Source organism: Micromys minutus (assembly GCF_963924665.1).
Source record: "Micromys minutus genome assembly, chromosome: 10".
Lineage (NCBI taxonomy): Eukaryota > Metazoa > Chordata > Mammalia > Rodentia > Muridae > Micromys > Micromys minutus.
In genome coordinates, this window is record NC_137979.1 from 30,883,093 (window position 1) to 30,902,028 (window position 18,936).

Here is an 18,936-nt window from a genome sequence, read left to right on the forward strand (position 1 = left end):
AATAAATCTTAAAAAAATAAGCTGCTTGCTATTGCTTGCTTCCTGCGGGTCTGAATTTTTTGTTGTTGTGTTTGAGACAATATGGAGTTCATTCAGGCTGACCTTAAACTCACAATCCTCCAGCTTCAGTCTCTTGAGTGCTGTGATTACACACACTCAGCTTGGATTGTTATTTTATTTTATGTTTGTGGGTTTTTGGCTTGCATGTATGTCTGTGTACTGTTCAGTGCCTTCAGAGGCCAGAAGAAGGCATTAGATCACCTGAAGCTGGAGATGCAGACCACTGTGAGCAACCATGTGGATGCTGGGACTCTAACTTGGGTCTTTGGAAGAACAGCCAGTGTGCTTTTAACTGAGGACCATCTCTCCGGCCTGTCTGCTTGAATTTTAAAGTGCTATGTACAAAGTGCTTCTTGATAATAACATCTCTGATGTCTTCCTAATTTTTTTTTCTCTCTAAATCCCTGCCTAGTAGACTTTTTCTCTTGATAAAAACGTCAAAGCTTTTAGCCAGCACACCTCTACAAGAACATCAGGAAGGCCTCTCTTTTTAACTCCAGTGGGAGCCCTGCAGAATTAGAATTAATGTTGCTATCAACTGCTCCTCAGGTCCTGACCCTCTAAGAGTATTGCTTGAGGTGGCAGTCGCCGGAAGGCTTGCTCTTCTTCAAAAGGCCTTTGTAATTAATAATAATTAAATAATTAATAATTGGTATTTGTGTTACTTTTTTTTTTAAGAAAAGTTTTGGGGCTTGGAAAATGGGTTAGTGGATAAAGGGCTTGCTTCATAGAAATAAAGACCCGAGTTCAGGTTCCCAGCACCCACATAAGAAATGTTGCATCACTCAGCACAGGGTGTGTGTGGGGCTGGGGTGGGTGGGGGCTGGAGTGTGGAGGGGTGTGGAGACTGGCAAATCCGGAGTGGCTTGCTGGCCAGGCGCTTGGTCTAGCCATATCTGTGAGTTCTAGCTTTAGTGACAGAGCCTCTCTCAAGCAAAACCAAGATGGGCAGTGATGGAGGAAGGCTTCTGACCGTGTCTTCTGACTTCCAACAGCGTGCGGATGGTCATTAAACACATGCACATGCACCACACTAAAAAACACGTTTTGGTTTTTGTTTTTCAAGAGAAGGATTCTGTGTGTAGCCCTGGATGTCCTGGAACTTGCTTTATAGACCATGCTGGCCTTGAACTCACAGATATCTGCCAGCCCCTGCCTCTTGAGTGCTGGGATTAATGGCAGGGGATACATACCCAGCTAAAAGTCTTTATAATACATTATTCAGATATAAAGCATAGTCTCTGACTTATTGTGATTTAACATCACTTTTTATTTACTTACTTATTTATTTATTGCTAACCTGTTTTTGAGTCAAGGTCTCTTTATGTAGCCTTAGCTGGCGTGGAACTGTTAGAGAGCTGTCTGTCTCTGCCTCCTGAGTACTGGGATTAAAGGTATGTGTCACCACTTGCACATACATTAAAAAAAAAAAAAAAAAAAAACCTATAGTGTCGTCAATTGTTTCTCTATCTTTGGCTAAAATGAAGTGTGTTATAGTGCCAAAACGACAACATGGTTAATAGAATTGTATTTCACAGTTTTGCATTTTTGATGCCTTTCTGGGCTAGTAACGGGCAGGACCACAGCAGCAAGCCTCTTTCAGCTCTGTGATTGGGAAGATAAACCGAGGTGTTACTTAAATGTGGGGCTCGGAAGGTTAGATGTTCCTGTTTACAGTGGGTCTATCTGGAGGTGGTGATCCCATCAGAAAATAGTGGAGCATTTGGATATTACTTCATAAGATTGCTCCAAACGATTCGCCATGGAGGGTCTGACATCTTCATTTGGTGGAGAGGAAACAAGCAGACAGAGGGGCCATGAGTCCTCTATAGTCCTATGATCTTTGCAGCTACCCTCCTAGAGACAAACATGAGGTGCCTTCCTGTTTCACCTCCTGTGAAATCTTGGACTGGGTTTCATTGTTTGTTTGAGATAGGATCTCATTGAGTAGTTCACATTGGCTCTCAACTGGGGTCCTGTTCAACCTCTAGACTACGGGGATGGTTTATATCACTGCATCTGCCTTCCCAGATACTTTTTAGAAAAGGTTTCTTTCTATGTGTCTGTCTGTCTGTCTGAAGGTTTTAGTGGTATGAAGACACATGACTAAGGTAACTCTTATAAGGGACAGCGTGTAATAAGGGCTGACTTACAGTTTCAGAGGTTCAGTCTAGTATCATCATGGTAGGGCGCATGACATCTGTCCATCCGTCTGTCCATCCATCCATCCACCTAACGACTGAGATAACTATAGAAGTGAACCTAGGCCTTTAAGCCTATGAAGAACTTTTCATGAACTTTTCTGACCATGGTACTGCCTGAGATCAACAGAGTACATCCTGGTCTTGCCACACAAGCTGGATGTGGTAAAGTTGTATGCTTTCTTTGTAACCACCTGGGAAGAAGGATTTGCAGTCACTGCCATGCCACAGAAGAAGGAACAGGCTTCGGGAAGTAAAAGACCTTACTCAGGATCCTATTGCTATTGGGTGAAGGAATCTAGGTTGAAACCCAGGAAATTGCTCAGCATCTCTGAACTGCTGCAGACCGTATGACTTGTAGAAGAAACAGAGATTATATAAATATTTGAATCCTTTTAAATTATTTTCACATACATATAAGATATACTTAATTTTGGTGTGTGTGCTGTTTTGGCATGAAGTTTCTCTGTGTGAATGAAGATACCTTTGATGGGTTAATCTTCCTGCCTTCACCATTTTTGGGTTTGAAACACTGTCTGCTTAGGTCTCACTCTAAACCCCAGGTTGGCCTCAAATTTATGGCAATCCTTCTACTTCAGCCTGCCAGATGCTGGGATTACAGGCATGACCTATCATGCCCTACTTTCTTTCTTTTTTTTTTTTTTTTTAAACAAGTTATTGGGCTGTGATATGGTCTCAGGTAAAAGTATTTTCTGTTCAAGCCTAATGACCTAAGTTTGACCCCTAGATCTAAAGTGCCTCTAAGTGCAGGAACTAAAAAGGCTGTGCCATAATGTCTAGCCAAGTACCAATTCCTGAGGGCTGTCCTCTGACCTCCACTTGCTCATCATGGAAGATACTCAAACGCACACATCATAAACAAATATACAAAACAATACATTTCTCAAAAGAAAGAAAGAAAGAAAGAAAGAAAGAACGAACGAACGAAAGAAAGAAAGAAAGAAAGAAAGAAAGAAAGAAAGAAAGAAAGAAAGAAAGAAAGAAAGAAAAAACAGGTGGTGTGTTCTGGGGAGTGTACACACCCTGGGAGCCAGTCACCTTATTCAATAAAACATTTTTGAGAATGCTACAGTGAGAACTCAGCTGAAAACCAGGTAGGCAGCACTGGTCCTCCTGGACCTCATCGTTTAGCGAAGAGACCTTGGATAGGGAACTCTTCTGTTCTTATTCTGTAAAACAAGTGGGACGTCACTAAGGAATCTGTCCCTTTACATCCTCAGTGTCCGGAGTGTGGCGAACTTTCCGGGTTTTGCGCTACCGTCAGCCTGCCTGCAGGGGCGCTGTTCCAGACACAAGAGCGCTGAAGTTCCGAAGCGCGTGTCCCTCGCCGCACGCCGTCGTCCGTGCCGCCGCCGCCGCCGCCGCCGCCCGCGTCCGCGGAGCCGGAGGAGGCGGAGCTGGCTTGCCCCAGCTCCTAAGCGGAGCGGTAGCGGGGGAGTCGGTGCGGCAGGTCCTGGCGGCTGAGATTCGGGCACAGAGGCCTGAGGCTGGCAGGGGGCGGCGGTAGCGAGGGGAGAGCGGCGCCACGGGCTGGACGCTCCTGGCGTGAGGCGTGCGCTCCATGCGTGCGGGCCGAGTGCGGCCCCTGCGAGCCTCCGACATGAAGAAAGACGTGAGGATCCTGCTGGTGGGAGAACGTGAGTCCGCGCCCTGCCCGGCCTCGCAGCCCGGGTGCCCCCTCCAAGCCTGCCAACCCTTCCGCCCTTCCCTGCTCTGACCCTCTACTTCTCGCAGGCCTTGTCCCCTTCAGTCCCTAACGTCCGACCCTCTCGCTGCTTAAGCTGTCGCCTCCGCCTTTGCCTCCTCGAGTCCTTTCCTCTTGGGCCTCTGCGTTTCTTGGGCCACCTCCTGTCGGACCCTGTAGTCGCCTGTCAGTCACTCATTGCCAGGCAGATATCTGTAGGAATAGGCCGACTGAGCACTTGGGACTGCGGGAACCGGCTGGCGGGGACACTAGGGGGAGGAGGAGTGCAGAAGTAGTCGACTTGTGAGCAAGGTCAGGTTTGTGGAATTTTTTTTTCACTTGCTGCCTTCATTGCTACTGTGCCTGGGCATTAAGAGAGAGAGCGCTGTGTTGCTTGAGTAACTCAGTAGTAGAACTCTAGCATGCATAAAGATCTAGATTCAGTCTCCAACACCAGGGAGAAAAAGAGTTGAGGATAGCGGGTTTTTTAATTTTATTTATTTATTAATTTATTAATTATTTGCTATACTAGTGCTTAGCGTCGAACTAACTCCTTCAAGCTAATGAGCGACTCTTAACTAGAGGGGGACCTTTAGTTGGGGCAGTTGTTATCCTAAAAGTCTTAATTTTCGCTTCTTGTTAGCCATTCCATAGTTCTGTAGTAGTTATTTTAATAGGAGCATGCATAGAGAACTTAAGAGCCTGCACACGTTCTCAATACTCCTTAGAGATAGATTTCATTTTTTTTTTTTCCGGTTAAAGAAAACAAAGCAACACTCTTGCTGCCTGAGTGTTTACTCACTCTACTCTAAACCACTTTACATTTTTGAGTACCCTCCCTACTGTGATACATTCCTAAGGAGGAAAGTGTACACATTAAGAAAACTATTTTGGGGGGGATGGGGGTGGGGTAGGGTGTGCTCTTAGGGCCCAGACAGAGGGAGTCAGATCCTTTGGAGCCACAGTTACAAGTTCTTTGAGCCACCGGACTCAGGTACTGAGAGCAGACCTTGGGTCCTCTGTTTTTAATCTGCTGGCCTCAAAAAGGGGTGGGGGCGAGGGAAAATGACTACTATTGATTCATGTAAATGGAGCAGTTTTGGGGAGAACTCTTTAGTCAGAATTTGGAGCTAAACTTCTCGAAGCATAGTTTGCTTTTTTATTTCTAGCTATGAATTTTAGGTCTTATTTGTGATGATATCTTACTCTTTGTTTTGCATCAGGAAAGCATTATTTAAGGCATGGTTGGTGCTGATACATTTGGGGCAAAATTAGGGAAAGTGAGCAGGTGACACCTTAATTGTATTTTCTAAAAGTCTGATGCTTTTTAAAACTCAGTTTGTTAAAAAGGTAGAGGTTTGGATTTGCTGTCCAATATAGGAATCAATGATACAGCACTAGTGTCTGAGACTGAGTTAAAAATGCTATACAGGGCTGGAGAGATGGTCAGTGGTTAAGAGCACTGATTGCTCTTCTGTGATCCTGAGTTCTAATCCCAGCAACACATGGTGGCTCACAACCATCTTTAATGAGATCTGATTTCTCTTCTGGTGTGTCTGAAGACAGCTACATTGTACTTATAATAAATAAATAAATAAATAAATAAATAAATCTTTAAAAACATCTCTGATAGAACTAAACATGTAGGAGGCAGAGGCAGGCGGATCCCTGGGTGCCTCTTCTGCAGAGTGAGTTCCAGGCTATCCAAATGCTACATAGAGAAACCTGTCTCAAAGCAAAACAACAACAAAAATGTTATACAAATGTATGAGTCAGTGTCACCCTTACGGCATTTACACTCAACTTTAATAGTATTATTTAGGAATATGTAGAAGTTTAAAATTTGTTAGAAAAGTGTGTCATGTAGTAATGAAAGCCAACTAGAGAGTGGTACAACCCACAGGGAACGAGTTAGCCGAGAAAGCCTTAGCTTGGGAAGGCCTTTCTAGGGTGGTGCTGACCATCCCGATGGCACACACCTGTAAGTCGTTACTTAGGAGTCTGAAGCAGGAGGATGATTAATCAAAAAATTTCAAGGACTAGAGTTGGTGGTGGAGGTGGAGGCAGGTGGTTCTCTATGAGTTCAAGTCCAGTCTGGTCTACAGAGTGAGTTCCAGGACAGCCAGGTTATACAGAAAAACTGTCTTGGAAAAGCCCTACCAAATAACTAACAAACCATATCATATGTATATATTTTTCCTTCTCTTCTTTCTCGTTCCCCTCTCCTATCCTTTTCTCATTTAAGGTAAAATACTAAGTTTGCTAGGTTGCATTTGAGGTGGTTATATAGTGACCTTGAACTTTTGACCCTCCAGCTGTACCAGCTGGGATTACTGGTTTGTCCCTCCCTGCTTAGTTTATGTGATGCTTTGTATCAAAGCTTAGTGCTTGCTATTCAACCAAGTGAGTTCCTCAGCCCCTGTATATATGCTCTCAAATTTTGAAATGTTAGAAGTATAGTCATACTTAATTGAAATATAGGATTTCAGTTATTTTAATGGCTATTTGGTAGGCAAATCCCCCCCCCCCTTTTTTTTTCTTTTCTCGTTAGTGTTTCAAACATGTTTCTCTGTGTAGCCCTGGCTGTCCTGGTTAACCTGGAACTCATTCTGTAGATCAGGCTGGCCTTAAACTCAGATATGCCTGCATGTCTCCCAAGTGCTGAGACTAAAGGTGCTCACTACCACCCAGCCTAAGTTTAGCCTGGGGTTTACTTTTTAAATTTATTTCTTACATTTGTTTATTTTTGTGTGTAGCTCTGAGGACAGCCATGTGGATTCTGGGGATTGAACTTTGGTAGTCAGGCTTTGAGGCAAATGCCTTTCCCTGCTGAGCAGTCTCTCAGGCCTGCTCTTTGAGAGTTAATGTAAAACTTGTCAGCCTTTAGCCTAGCTGTAGCATTTTAAATCCTAGATTTAGGGCATACACTTGTAATCCTAGTACTCAGAGGAGGAGATCACCACAGGTTCAAGGCTAATTTGGCTTATCTAGTGAGTTCTGAGCGAGTGTCGGCTACAGAGTGGTACACTAGCTTTTTTTTTTTTTTTAATTAACTGTATATTTCTACATAACTTATTTATTGATATCAAATTAAATTCTAATTTTCACCATTTGCTTCTGTTCAGTTCCTTGACCAAGTCTTTGTTTTACATTCCAAAATTTGTGCTGTACCTAAAACAATGAAGGGTTTTAAAACATTACAGCCCCCAAAGTTGGACATTCACTGAAGCTACCCTACATGCTCGTTACTGGTAACCAGTAGTCCTGGTAGCTTGTTTCAGTCACTTGAGATACTATCTTAAAACACACACACACACAGATTTTAAAATTAAAAGATTAAATGGTATGTATGTGTCAGAGACTATTTTAAAATAGATCTGACACATTTATCATCTATTTCTCTGGTGTTAGACAAAAGTGGTTGTAATTTGAGGTTTTTCTTTCTTTCTTTCTTTCTTTCTTTCTTTCTTTCTTTCTTTCTTTTTTTAAAGAATTATTTGTATTATGAAGAGAATATACTGTAGCTGTCTTCAGACTCACCAGAAGAGGTCATCTGATCCCATTACAGATGGTTGTGAGCCACCATGTGGTTGCTGGGAATTGAACTCAGGGCCTCTGGAAGAGCAGTCAGTGCTATTAATCACTGAGCCATTGCTCCAGCTCATGACTTGAGTTTTTAATATGCTTATTTAAACACCTAGTTTTCAGTTGCTTTAAGATGATTGGGGGTTGGGGAGGCAAAGAGAAAGGAGCAACCATCCTTGATGGTATGGAGAATTTCAAGTCTATTCTTCTGTGTCACTCTGTTACATTGTATTCCTGCCAGTGTCCTCCCTAAGCCAGGCAGGGCCACTTCATTCACTGGTGCTCTGAAGTGAATGGCTTCTGAGTTGAGCTAGTTCAGCCATCTTGCTGTGCTGCTGCAGTGGAAAGGATATTTTCTTTGCCTGTTCTCATCTACCTAGGCATCATGATACTGACTGCTTTTTGCTTAGTGCAAAGATGAAGTAACATAGGCTGTTAATAAAACCTTAAGGCATTTTGTTCGCAGAGAATGACAAAGTATTTTAAATGTTACTTATGCCATAGCTTAATTATTTATCAAATACCATTCAATTCAGATGAAAAGTGAATTATCCCAAAACATATTTCTAAAAGTCTTTAAAAGTGCACTCACATGAAACCTAGTCTTCGGTTATAATTTTTCATGTTCAGATTTGACATCTTTCATTTAAGCACTTGGGAGGCAGAGGCAGGTGGATCTCTGAGTTTGAGGCCAGCCTGGTTTCTTAGCAAGTTCCAGTACATCCAGAGCTACATAATAGAGGGACTGTTTTTCAAAAAACAAAAGCAAGCAAGCTTCCCTTTAGCCAGATTTGTTATACTATGCTTAACAAAATACCCTTGTTAACCATAGAATTAGCTATACTTTATTAACCAATTATTTAAATAACATAGTTAACATTAATGATTACTTTTTTGTTTTGTTTTTTGTTTATCAAGATCGGATTTCTTTGTGTAGCTTTGGTTGTCCTGGAACTAACTTTGTAGACTAGGCTGGCCTTGAACTCAGAGACCTGCCTCCCTCTTCCACCCAAGTGCTGAAATTAAAGGTGTGTGCCACCACTGCTTTGCAATAGTTATAGTTTTAATGAAGTCCTGGTTTTTTTCTTTTGTTTTTAATTAAATTGGGAAATACTTCTGCTTAAAGTTGCTAACATGGATGTGTTCTTCCCAACTTCTGCCAAAGATTCAAAGTGAAGTTTAGTTATGGCCTGAACTTCTGCATTAGTCCCTTAACTCCATGATCTACTTTTCTCCATTATCCGTGAATCAAACAGCCATCTTTGTGTGTGTTCAAGACAGGGTTTTTCTGGGTAGCCTTGGCTGTCTTGGTACTTACTCTATAGACCAAGCTGGCTTCAAATTCACAGAGATCTGCCTGCCTCTACCTCCTTAGTGCTGGGATTAAAGGTATGAGTTACCATGGCTGGCCTAGGCATCTTTAAAAATATCTCATATACACTTGGCTAGCATAATTTTTAAAGCTCTGGGTTTGTTCCCTACCTCCCAATCCCAGATCCTGCAGCACACTTAAAAGGTTCTCTAGGGAGTTATATTTCCACTCAGAAGAAGGTCCAACAAGGTCTTTTCCAGTGTGGCCTTTGCTCCACTCATACTGTTTTCTTCACTGATATCTCTACAAGAAGTCCCTGGCCTAGGCATTAATTAACCTCACCACTGTATGAGTGTCTGTTTCCAGCTTTGGCTAGAGGACAGAGGATTTGTCTTGTTCTTTTCTATTTCCTACACAAGGTAGGCACTGGAATATTTACTGAAAGAGTGAATGAGTTTAAGATAATTTAGTTCTTTTAGACATTTACTGGTAGTTTATGCCTTGTTTTAGCAAGTTTTAGGCCAACTTAGTGAGACCTTGTCTCAAAAAACAAAAAATGATTATTCCCCTTTCTGGTTCTTTTGAGACAACATCTTGCTATTTCCCATGTGAGTCTGGGATTTGTTAGGAAGTGTAGGTTGTCCTTAAACGTACAGACCTCATTAGTACAGGGATTATAGGCATGAACTGCCAACAGGCTTAGCCGTATTATCTTGTCTTAAATCCAGTAGAAATGGTTTTGCCAGGACCTGAGGGATAGTATTTATCCATTGTCTAGTCCTATGCCTTGTGTGTCTTGTGTGGCCTGGGAGAATCCTGTGTTTTGGCTGTGAATTAGACAAGGTAGTTCCTGTGGCATTACCATGTCTACTTGATATATTGCCTGTCTTTTCCTAGAGTTCAGTGTCTCAAATCGCTAGAGGCTTTAGAAAACTGACAAGGCTGAAGAGTGGGTCTTCAAGTATAAACTGACACAAATTTAATATACTTTGAGTATAGCCAGCATTTATGGTAGAAGACTTCATAAGATCACTTTAAAACATAATGCTTTACATTTAAGAAAAATATTAAACTTCTCCAGATTTATTAATAGTACTTATACCTACTATCTAGGACACTAGTTCTCAACCTTCCTAGTGCTGTGATCCTTTAGTGCAGTTCCTCATGTTGTGATGACCCCAACCATAAAGTTATCTTCATTGCTATTTTATAACTGTAGTTTTGCTACTGTTATGAATCATGAGTATCCAGTATGCAGGATATCTGATATGTAACCCCTGGGTCGTGACCCACATGTTGAGAACCACTGATCTAGGAGGACACCCTGTCCTGCAACTAAGACTATATTCTATACAGTCTGGGGAGTGAGTTAGGCACACAGCAAGCCAAAGTAAAAGAGTAAATAGTAAATGACAGATACGTTGATAGTTGATAGTAAAACAGTTTCACACTGGATGCTTCAAGCATCTAGTAGAAATTGACTGGGCTGCTGGAGAGATGTCTGAGTGGCTGAGAGCAATTGCTCTTCCAGTGGACCTGGTTCAATTCCCAGCACTGACATGGCAGCTCAAAACCATCTGCAACTCTAATGCCTTCTTCTGACCCCTGAGGGCACTAAGCACACACATGGTGCACAAACATACATGCAAACAAAATACCCCTACACATAAAATAAAAAAATAAATCAATCTAAGAAAAAAAAATCTGACTAGAGAAGCCCCAGTTGGCTGGAGTTGACATTAGAGGGAGTCCCAGGCAGAGCAGTGTCTCCTAGGGTGAGGCTTCCAAGCAAAATAACAAATAACAGCAGAAAGGTGAAGTTGTCGGTTCAGGGGCTTACAAATGTCCAGAGGAATCGACTGGAGAAAGTCCTTTAAGGCAGCCAGCTGTAGTCCCTCACTGAGCTTTCTCTCCACAAATGGGCATCCCATAGCAGGCTGAACTTAAGGATTCTGTTTCCAACAGCAGGCACTTTGATGGGTAAGAGATAGTAACCTCTGTTGAAAATGGTTCATTTTTTACCTACTCTTGGGCTGTTTTGTTACTCTCCTTCCTTCTTCCCTGTTGCAGAATTAGGGGGCACTAATCCACCCCCCCCCAAAAAAAAAGGCCTTGATGAACACTGTGACACAAGCTTGTTTGGTTCTGAAATGGGATGGGAGACAACCTTGCTTCCAGAACCAGGTTTTCAATGAGCCCAAACAAGACACCACAGCTTACCAATACAGTTTACCTTACAGGATGTTTGCACAAAGTTTTCTGTATGAAGTATATATTCTGTTTCTAGATACATCCTTTCCATGTCACTAGCACCTATAAATCAGATTCTACCCTTAAAGACTTAATAGATGGCTCAGTTGATAAAGTGTCTGCCACTGAAGTATGGGACCTGAGCCTGGAACTCCAGCACCTACTTAAAAAAGCTGGGCTGGAGAGATGGCTTGGTGGGCAAGAGCATTGGCCACTCTCACAGAGGACCTGTGTTTGGGTCTCAGCACTTATAAGGTGGCTCAAACCATCTGTAACTCCAGTTCTAGGGGATCTAATGCTCTCCTCTGGCCTCTGCTGGCACTGTACACATGTGGTACACAGACATGCACACAGGTGAAATACATATTAGTAAGTCTTAAATAAAACAAAAGGCTGGACTGGTTGTGGTGCATACCTTTAATCACAGCACTTGGGTGGCAGAGGCAAGTGAGTTTGAGACTGACCTGGTCTACATAGTGAGTTCCAGGACAGCCAGGGCTACATAGAAAGCTCCTGTCTGGGAAAGGGGGCGGAGACATGGCTGGGTGTGATCAGATGTGTCTGTAACCCCAAAATAGTGGGAGTGGAGATGGTCAAATCCCCCCAGTAGCTAGCCAGCCTAGTGGACCAGTGACTGCCATGTTCTGTGAGAAACTCTATTTCAAAAGGTAAGTTGTAGAGTAATTGAAGAGGACGCCTAAAATCAAGTCTGGCCTCCACATAAATGTGCTTGTAACCTTAATACAGAGCATTTGATGCCCTGCTCTGGCCTCCTAGTCATCTCTACTACTGTCAGTGTCCCCTTTGCAATAGGCCTCACCTTTTGGAAATGTCTGCCACAGAAATGTTGTTTGATAGGATCCTGCTACTGTTCAGGCAGCTAGAACTGCCCCTTGGATTAATGGGTTGAATGGTGAAGAAATCTGAATTTCTTCATGTATACACACACACACACACACACACACACACCCCATATTTATAAAGAAAAAAAAAGAATATTGCTGGTGGCTAACACATGTAGCCCTAGAATTTGGGAGGCTCCGCTACATAGTGAGTTCCAAGCCAGTCTGGGTTCCAGTGAGACCAAAGGAAACAGAAAGCAAGAGGATGGTTGTAGATTTGGGACAAAGAACATGAATGAATGTTTTCTAAGTAAAAATCCAGCATAGTTTTCTTAAAAACCTCAGGGCAGCTGAAATCATGGGGCAAAGGCACTTGCTACCCTTCCTCCTGCCTCTCCCCATTTGCAGGATCGTAAGTGTAATATTCTCCAGTGAACAAGTAAAATTGAGGGGGTTGGTAAGAAGACTCTTTTTCAGTGTTTGACTAAAAAACCTACTTGTACATCTAGAGTAAGCAATCTTGGGGACTTTGAATGCAGTTTGGTACTCTCTGTAGGCAGCATTAGAACTGAGTAGAATTTTTTAGGATACCAAGCTGATGGCAAAGAATGCAGAGGGTATGAGAGGTTTATGTTTATCAAAGTACAGCATGCCTCAAAGACAGAACAACAAAAACTGAGAACATAACAAATCTATCCAAGAAGTCTAGCTCTACACAAACAGTTCAAGGAGTGTTGTTTGTTTCCCTCAAACTAAGATACACTAGAAGAACATACAAATCTGAACAAAGAACCATCTCTTTGTGCAGAGTTCTATTAGTTTATTTGATAATTATTTGCAGGAATGCCTACATACAAATTTTAGTCTTACATGTTAGGTAAAGATAATATGAAAGACATATTAAGACAAACCAAACTGTCAAAGAAGAGAGAGGGTTAAGCCCTGCATTCAATCCCATACTTAAAAACAAAGGAGAACAGGGGAGCTGGGAGGAAAGAGATTTGTTTAAGTCTGTAAAGAGTCAGATCTGTGCCACACATTTGCACAGGGGAGGCCTGTTGCAAAGGAGACATTGGCAGGAGTAAAGATGACAGCTGAACAATCTTATTGATGCTTTAAGACATGGACACAAGATAGGGGCCCCGGGGGTGTGACCAACTCGGTTAAAGTCATTTGCATCAGTTACCACTTCCCGGAGTGTGATTTTATTTATTTGATCATATCCTCCCTCATCTAGAAAATAAGCTGAGTAATTCCATTAGAGCCAGCCATTGTGGCACACTTTTTTAAAAAACTATTTTATTTATTTATTTTATGTATATGAGTACATTGTCACTGTCTTCAGACACACCAGAAGAGGGAGCCAGATCTCATTATAGATGGTTGTGAGCCACCATGTGGTTGCTGGGATTTGAACTCAGGACCTCTGGAAGAGCAGTCAGTGCTCTTAACTGCTGAGCCATCTCTCCAGCCTGATAGCACACTTTTAATCCCAATACTCAGGAGACAGAGACAGACGGTCTCTGAGTTCAAGACCAGCTTGTTCTACAGAGTGAGTTCTAGGACAGCCAGAGACACACAGAGAAACTCTCTCAAAAAACAACACAAAACAAAAACAGACTTGGTTCTTCCAAAGCAACTATGATTGGAAGGTCCCAGAATTTTGTGTAGAGTTGAAGTGTACCACCTTACTGGTGTGTTCACTAACCTGGTAGGTCTTCTGAGATGTGAAGCCTAGAGGGTCTCTGTGTGGTCTCTTTCTGTAGGCATGATTAAACAAACCATTGTCATGTGGTTGGACTCAAGCTCCAGTCCCCTCTTCTCAATCTCTTCCTAGGTTTTAGGATGAGGCTGAAGGTTCCAACTTTCTACTCAAGAGGTTGGATTTTTCTGGTGACAAACCCTTATTTTGAAGCTATCTTGCCTGCATCTCCTAAATGAACTGTCAACAGGATTATCTTGTATAATATTTATAAGAAAAGTCCTAGCTGTTACTAGGACATTGCAAGGGATTTCAAAACCACTTGTCCTAGTTTCACACTCTTTTTTTTTTCTTTTTTTAAAGAATTATTTATTTATTTTATGTACACTGTAGCTGTCCTCAGACACACCAGAAGAGAGCACCAGAACCCATTACAGATGGTTGTGAGGCACCATGTGGTTGCTAGGATTTGAACTCAGGACCTCTGGAAGAGCAGTTAGTGCTCTTAACTACTGAGCCATCTCTCCAGCCCAAAATTATATAATTATTTTTTTATATGAGTACACTGCAGCTGTCTTCAGACACACCAGAAGAGGACATCAGATCCCATTACAGATGGTTGTGAGCCACCATGTGGTTGCTGAGATTTGAACTCAGGACCTCTAGAAAGAACAGTCAGTACTCTTAACCACTGATCCATCTCTCCAGCCCCACACTCTTTTTTTGTGGAATTCCAACCTTAGCTTTTTACTGAGGACAGATCAGATACAATGACTTTTACAACTTATTTTTGTTTTTGGAGACAGGTTTCTCTGTGTAAACCAGGCTGGTCTTGAATTTACAGAGACCTGCCTGTCTCTACCTCCTACGTGCTGGGATTAAAAACATGAGCCACCACACCTGGCTGATTATTTTTAATTGTTATTTTATTATTTATGTGCATGAGTATGTATTCACATGTGGAAGTCAGGTCAACCCATAGAAATCAATTCTCTTGTACTAGTTCTGGGGTTGAATTCAGCTTGTCAGGTACTGGACCCCACTAAGTCATATTGATGTCTGTATTTTATTTTTTTATTGCTTCAGCAGTTGCCTGCTATTCAGTTTGCAGTAATACCTCTCCTAGGGCAGTACTGGGCCTTAAATCCAGAAACTCACTCACTTTTAAAAGTTTTGAGGGGCTGGAAAGATGGTTGAGTGGTTAAGAGCACTGGCTGCTCTTTTAGAAGACATGGGTTCAATTTCCAGCACCCATATGGTAGCTGACAACCACCTGTAACTCCAGTTCCAGGAGATCCAACACATTCTTCTGGCCTTCATGTGCAATGCATGCTCATAGTGTACATACATATACATTCAGATGAAATACCTACACACATAAAAATAAATGAATCTTAAGAAGAGTGTTGAGGCTGGAGAGATGGCTGAGCAGTTAAGAGCACTGACTGCTCTTCCAGAGGTCTTGAGTTCAATTCCCAGCAACCACATGGTGGCTCACAACCATCTGTAATGGGATATGATACCCTCTTCTGGTGTGTCTGAAGATAGCTACAGTGTACTCATAAATAAAATAAATAAACCTTTAAAAAAGAAAAAAAATTTCTAATTTAAAAAGAAAGGAAAAACAAAGAAGCACTGGAGAAGCGGTGGGAGGTGGGGTTGTTTCCCTGCTGTGATGCTGTGCCTGGGCACAGAGATGTGCACTCAGGTGGTGCTTGAGGCCCTCCATTCGTACAGATTAGGTTTGATTTATTTGCCATGGTAAGTATGTGTGTTACACTTATAGTGCTTGTTACAGATGACGACAGAGGCTTAGTAGAGGCAGTGAGAGCTGCGGAAGCTCTGCGGGCTTTAGGTTGTGGTAGGATTGAAGTGCCCTGAAGAGATGACTAAGATGTGGAAGTACAGAGGAGACATCATGGTTTCTGGATGAGGGAACATTGTGACGTGTTAGTGCTTTTACCTGTGTGAGGCATAGGATGGCTGTGTGTGTGCAGATTGCCTGACTGGGCCACAGTGGGACATGAGGTGAGGTGGGTGAGCTGTGATCAGATGGCATTCCTTTTTACTGGTACAATCCAGTGGGAACTGGGAGGGAGATGAGAGTTCAAAGGGCTGAGTTAGAAAATGAAGGGTGTGGAAGAAAGTGGAGTGGACATTTATGTTGTTGGTAGATTAGTGAGGGGTAGAAAGTTGGGAACTGGGAAATGTTTAAATGAAATATCTGAATTAGGCAAAAAGGCAAACAAAGACAGACTTAAAACCACAGGCTAGGTTTAGCCAGGCAGGTGCTGATGGAGGAGGGAGGACTGCTTGGAGGTCTGCCTAGGAGTTCCAGACTAACTTGGCAGTGTAGTAGGCAGCCTCTAACAGTAATGAAAGAACTTTAAGAGAATTTCAATGCAAAGTAAGAAAACTGAATTAGGGATGGCAGTTTATTCTGCTCTGTAGAAACACTGTTGGATTTGATGACAACTATAAAGCCTGTAATTTTTGTAAAAAGAAGATACACAGTAGTATCCTTGGGCAGAAGTGTTGTGAAAATCTAAGACACACAGAAGTGCTCCAGAAATTTTTGTTGGGCCTAGGATAGTGCACACGCCTTGCCTGTGAGCAGTCCAGTGTTTGATCTCAACACACACAGAATCCAGTCACATAAAATGATATATTTGTTCAAGATATAAAAGAATATATCTCATTTGTCAATATTTAGATTAATCTCACTTGATATTTGTAAATCTAGAAGGTACCTTTTTTTACCACCAAAGTAACTTAAAATAATAAGTAAAAATATATGGAAGGCCAGGTGTGGTGGTGACACATACCCTTAATCCCAGGACTCAGGAGGCAAAGGCAAAGGGATTTCTGAGTTTAAGGCTAATTTGATCTATATAGTGAGTACACAGTGAGTTTCAGGACAGCCAGAGTTATATAGGAGACCCTGTTTAAAACGTGCGGGGAGGGGTCCAGAGAGGGAGAAGGAGAGGAAAGAAAGACAGTCAAGGGCTGGAGAGATGGCTCAGTGGTTAAGAGCACTGACTGCTCTTCCAGAGGTCCTGAGTTCAATTCTCAGCAACCACATGGTGACTCACAACCATCTGTAATGAGATCTGATGCCCTCTTCCAGTATGTCTGAGGATGGCTATAGTGTGTACCCATATAAATAAAACAAATAAAATATCTTAAAAAAAAAAAGAAAAGACAGTCAATGTCATTCTCAGCTATATACACTTTTTGAGTTCTAGGTCAGCAGTTCTCACTCAGACACAGCTTCTAATTCAGAAGGGACTAAAGTGATGTGACAGCCTTTTTTTTTTTTTTTCTGTAAAATATAGTAGTGATTAAAGTCAATAGATTGGATAATAGTACTGTATTTGTGGTTAATTTTTTTTTTTTAAACATAGGACAACCAGAAAGTCAGTAGAGAGGCTGGAGAGAGACTCAGTAGTTAGGAGTGCTGTTGCTCTTCCAGAGGACCCAGAGTTGCTGTCCACATGGGCAGCACATGACCACCTGTAACACCAGCTCCAGGGGATCCTGTACTTTCTTTTGGATTCTCTGGGTACCCACACTACATATGCCCACACATAGACACACGTGTACACATAAAATAATAAAAATAAAAGTATTTTTAAATAATCTATAGAAATAGAGCTAGAAGCTACCTGTTAAACCATATAATTTGTCTCTATTTCACACTGCTGCTGTGACCAGGGTAGTTTCTTGTGTGTTATAACCATTTGTCATTTTCCAATTATTTAGAAAAGGCTGTGACTGTTCTTAACTCTTAAAAATTGTCCTATTTGGACTTTAGAATTTGTACTTTGTTGCTGTGGCAGGGATCAACAGGCAGTCGTCTGTTTACCTCTAGGAGCGCCAACAGACTTGGTGGGTAAGCACTTAAGTTTGACAGTAGTAACTACATGATCAGAAAAGTTACTGGAATAGAGAAGTCAGATTCAGAATAAAGGTTGTGATTTTAACAGTCCTTTATTAAAAAGATAACTGGGACAGAAAATTTTTGTTTTTTAACCTTGTTGCCAACACTTTAAATACAGAACAAAGGAAGGCATGTGCACACGCAGGCCCTCTGAGGTCCTCCTGTTGCTGAGGATGTAACTGATGTATTCTCTCATGAACATAATTAATAATGTCATTAAAAACAGAACAGCCCACGTGCTAACAAGGAATCCATGCTGTAGCATATGACTTATAGCATTTGTTCATAAAGGTGAAGATTAGAAATGTCTTTAGAAATTTTAATTTAGAAAATTAAGCAGTTTATATTATGGGATAGATTCTTATACAACTCTGACTAGGTGATATAGGAAGGTTTTTGTTACTGTATTCTGTTCTGTTCTTTCCTCAAACCTGACATCCTATTCCCTCAGCCTCCCCAGGTAGCTGGAATTATAGGCAATCGTTGATAAGTGCTGGTACACCTGAACTGCAGGAGCTTCCAGAAAAGGGCTTATAATTGTCTTTCCTTTTTACAACCAATAAACTCCCTATGTGATTACTGGATTTGAGATTCTGTAGAACCAAATTGTTTTATTAAGTAATGATTTTTCTTTTAACAGCTAGAGTTGGGAAGACATCACTGATTATGTCTCTGGTCAGTGAAGAATTTCCGGAAGAGGTAAACATTTAATTTCTTTGTCATAGTTTTATTTATTTTTTTTTTAAATAAGTTAAACTGATATTAATGCCACCTTCATGTATTTCTTCAACAGTTAGGACTTTTAAAAAGCTCATTAGTTTACAGAGGACATCACCTTATAAAAGTTCTTCTCATTTTGTACCTTTGATTTTACCATTAGATTTTTATCAAACATTACATGAATATGTTTGCATGCATACACACATGCGATAGCAGTGTGGAGATCACAGGACAGCTTGTGTGAGTCAAGATTCTCTCCTCCTTCCACATGAAGCCTGAGGGTCCTCCTCAGATTGTCTATGGCAAGTTACTGAGCCATCTCACTAGCCAAAGGCCTTGCCATTTGTCATCTCTGGGCCTTAGTTGTCTCATTTTTAAAGTGGTAGGAAAGAGGATCTGGAGACCATGTCATTGTGGAGTCTGTTCTTTAGGTAAATGTTTTTCAGAACCGAAAGACGCAGAGTGTTGTGTGGATTGAAACCAGATTACCGTCTGGGTATTTTCATGTGACTGATATTACCCACGGTCTTCATTCTACAGATCAAATTAATTCATTCTATTCTATCTACAGATCCAGAGAATTGTGTATGACATTACATTAGTAATAATGAAATGCCAC

General features: G+C 41.6%; 1 protein-coding gene across 7 annotated transcripts in view; it reads left to right on the forward strand.

Annotated features, from left to right (window-relative positions):
- The first annotated feature begins 3,655 nt into the window (after positions 1-3,655).
- RHOT1 (ras homolog family member T1) overlaps positions 3,656-18,936 on the forward strand; it is a 60,455-nt gene continuing 45,174 nt past the window's right edge. For all 7 annotated transcript variants that reach the window (XR_013975170.1, XM_080923220.1, XM_080923221.1 and 4 more), the window contains exons 1-2: positions 3,656-3,919; positions 18,238-18,296. Coding sequence is in view for 6 of the 7 variants with exons in the window: in XM_080923220.1 (XP_080779346.1) it covers positions 3,844-3,919; positions 18,238-18,296 (135 nt within the window). In the remaining variant the exon portion in view is untranslated. The remainder of the gene's footprint in view (positions 3,920-18,237; positions 18,297-18,936) is intronic.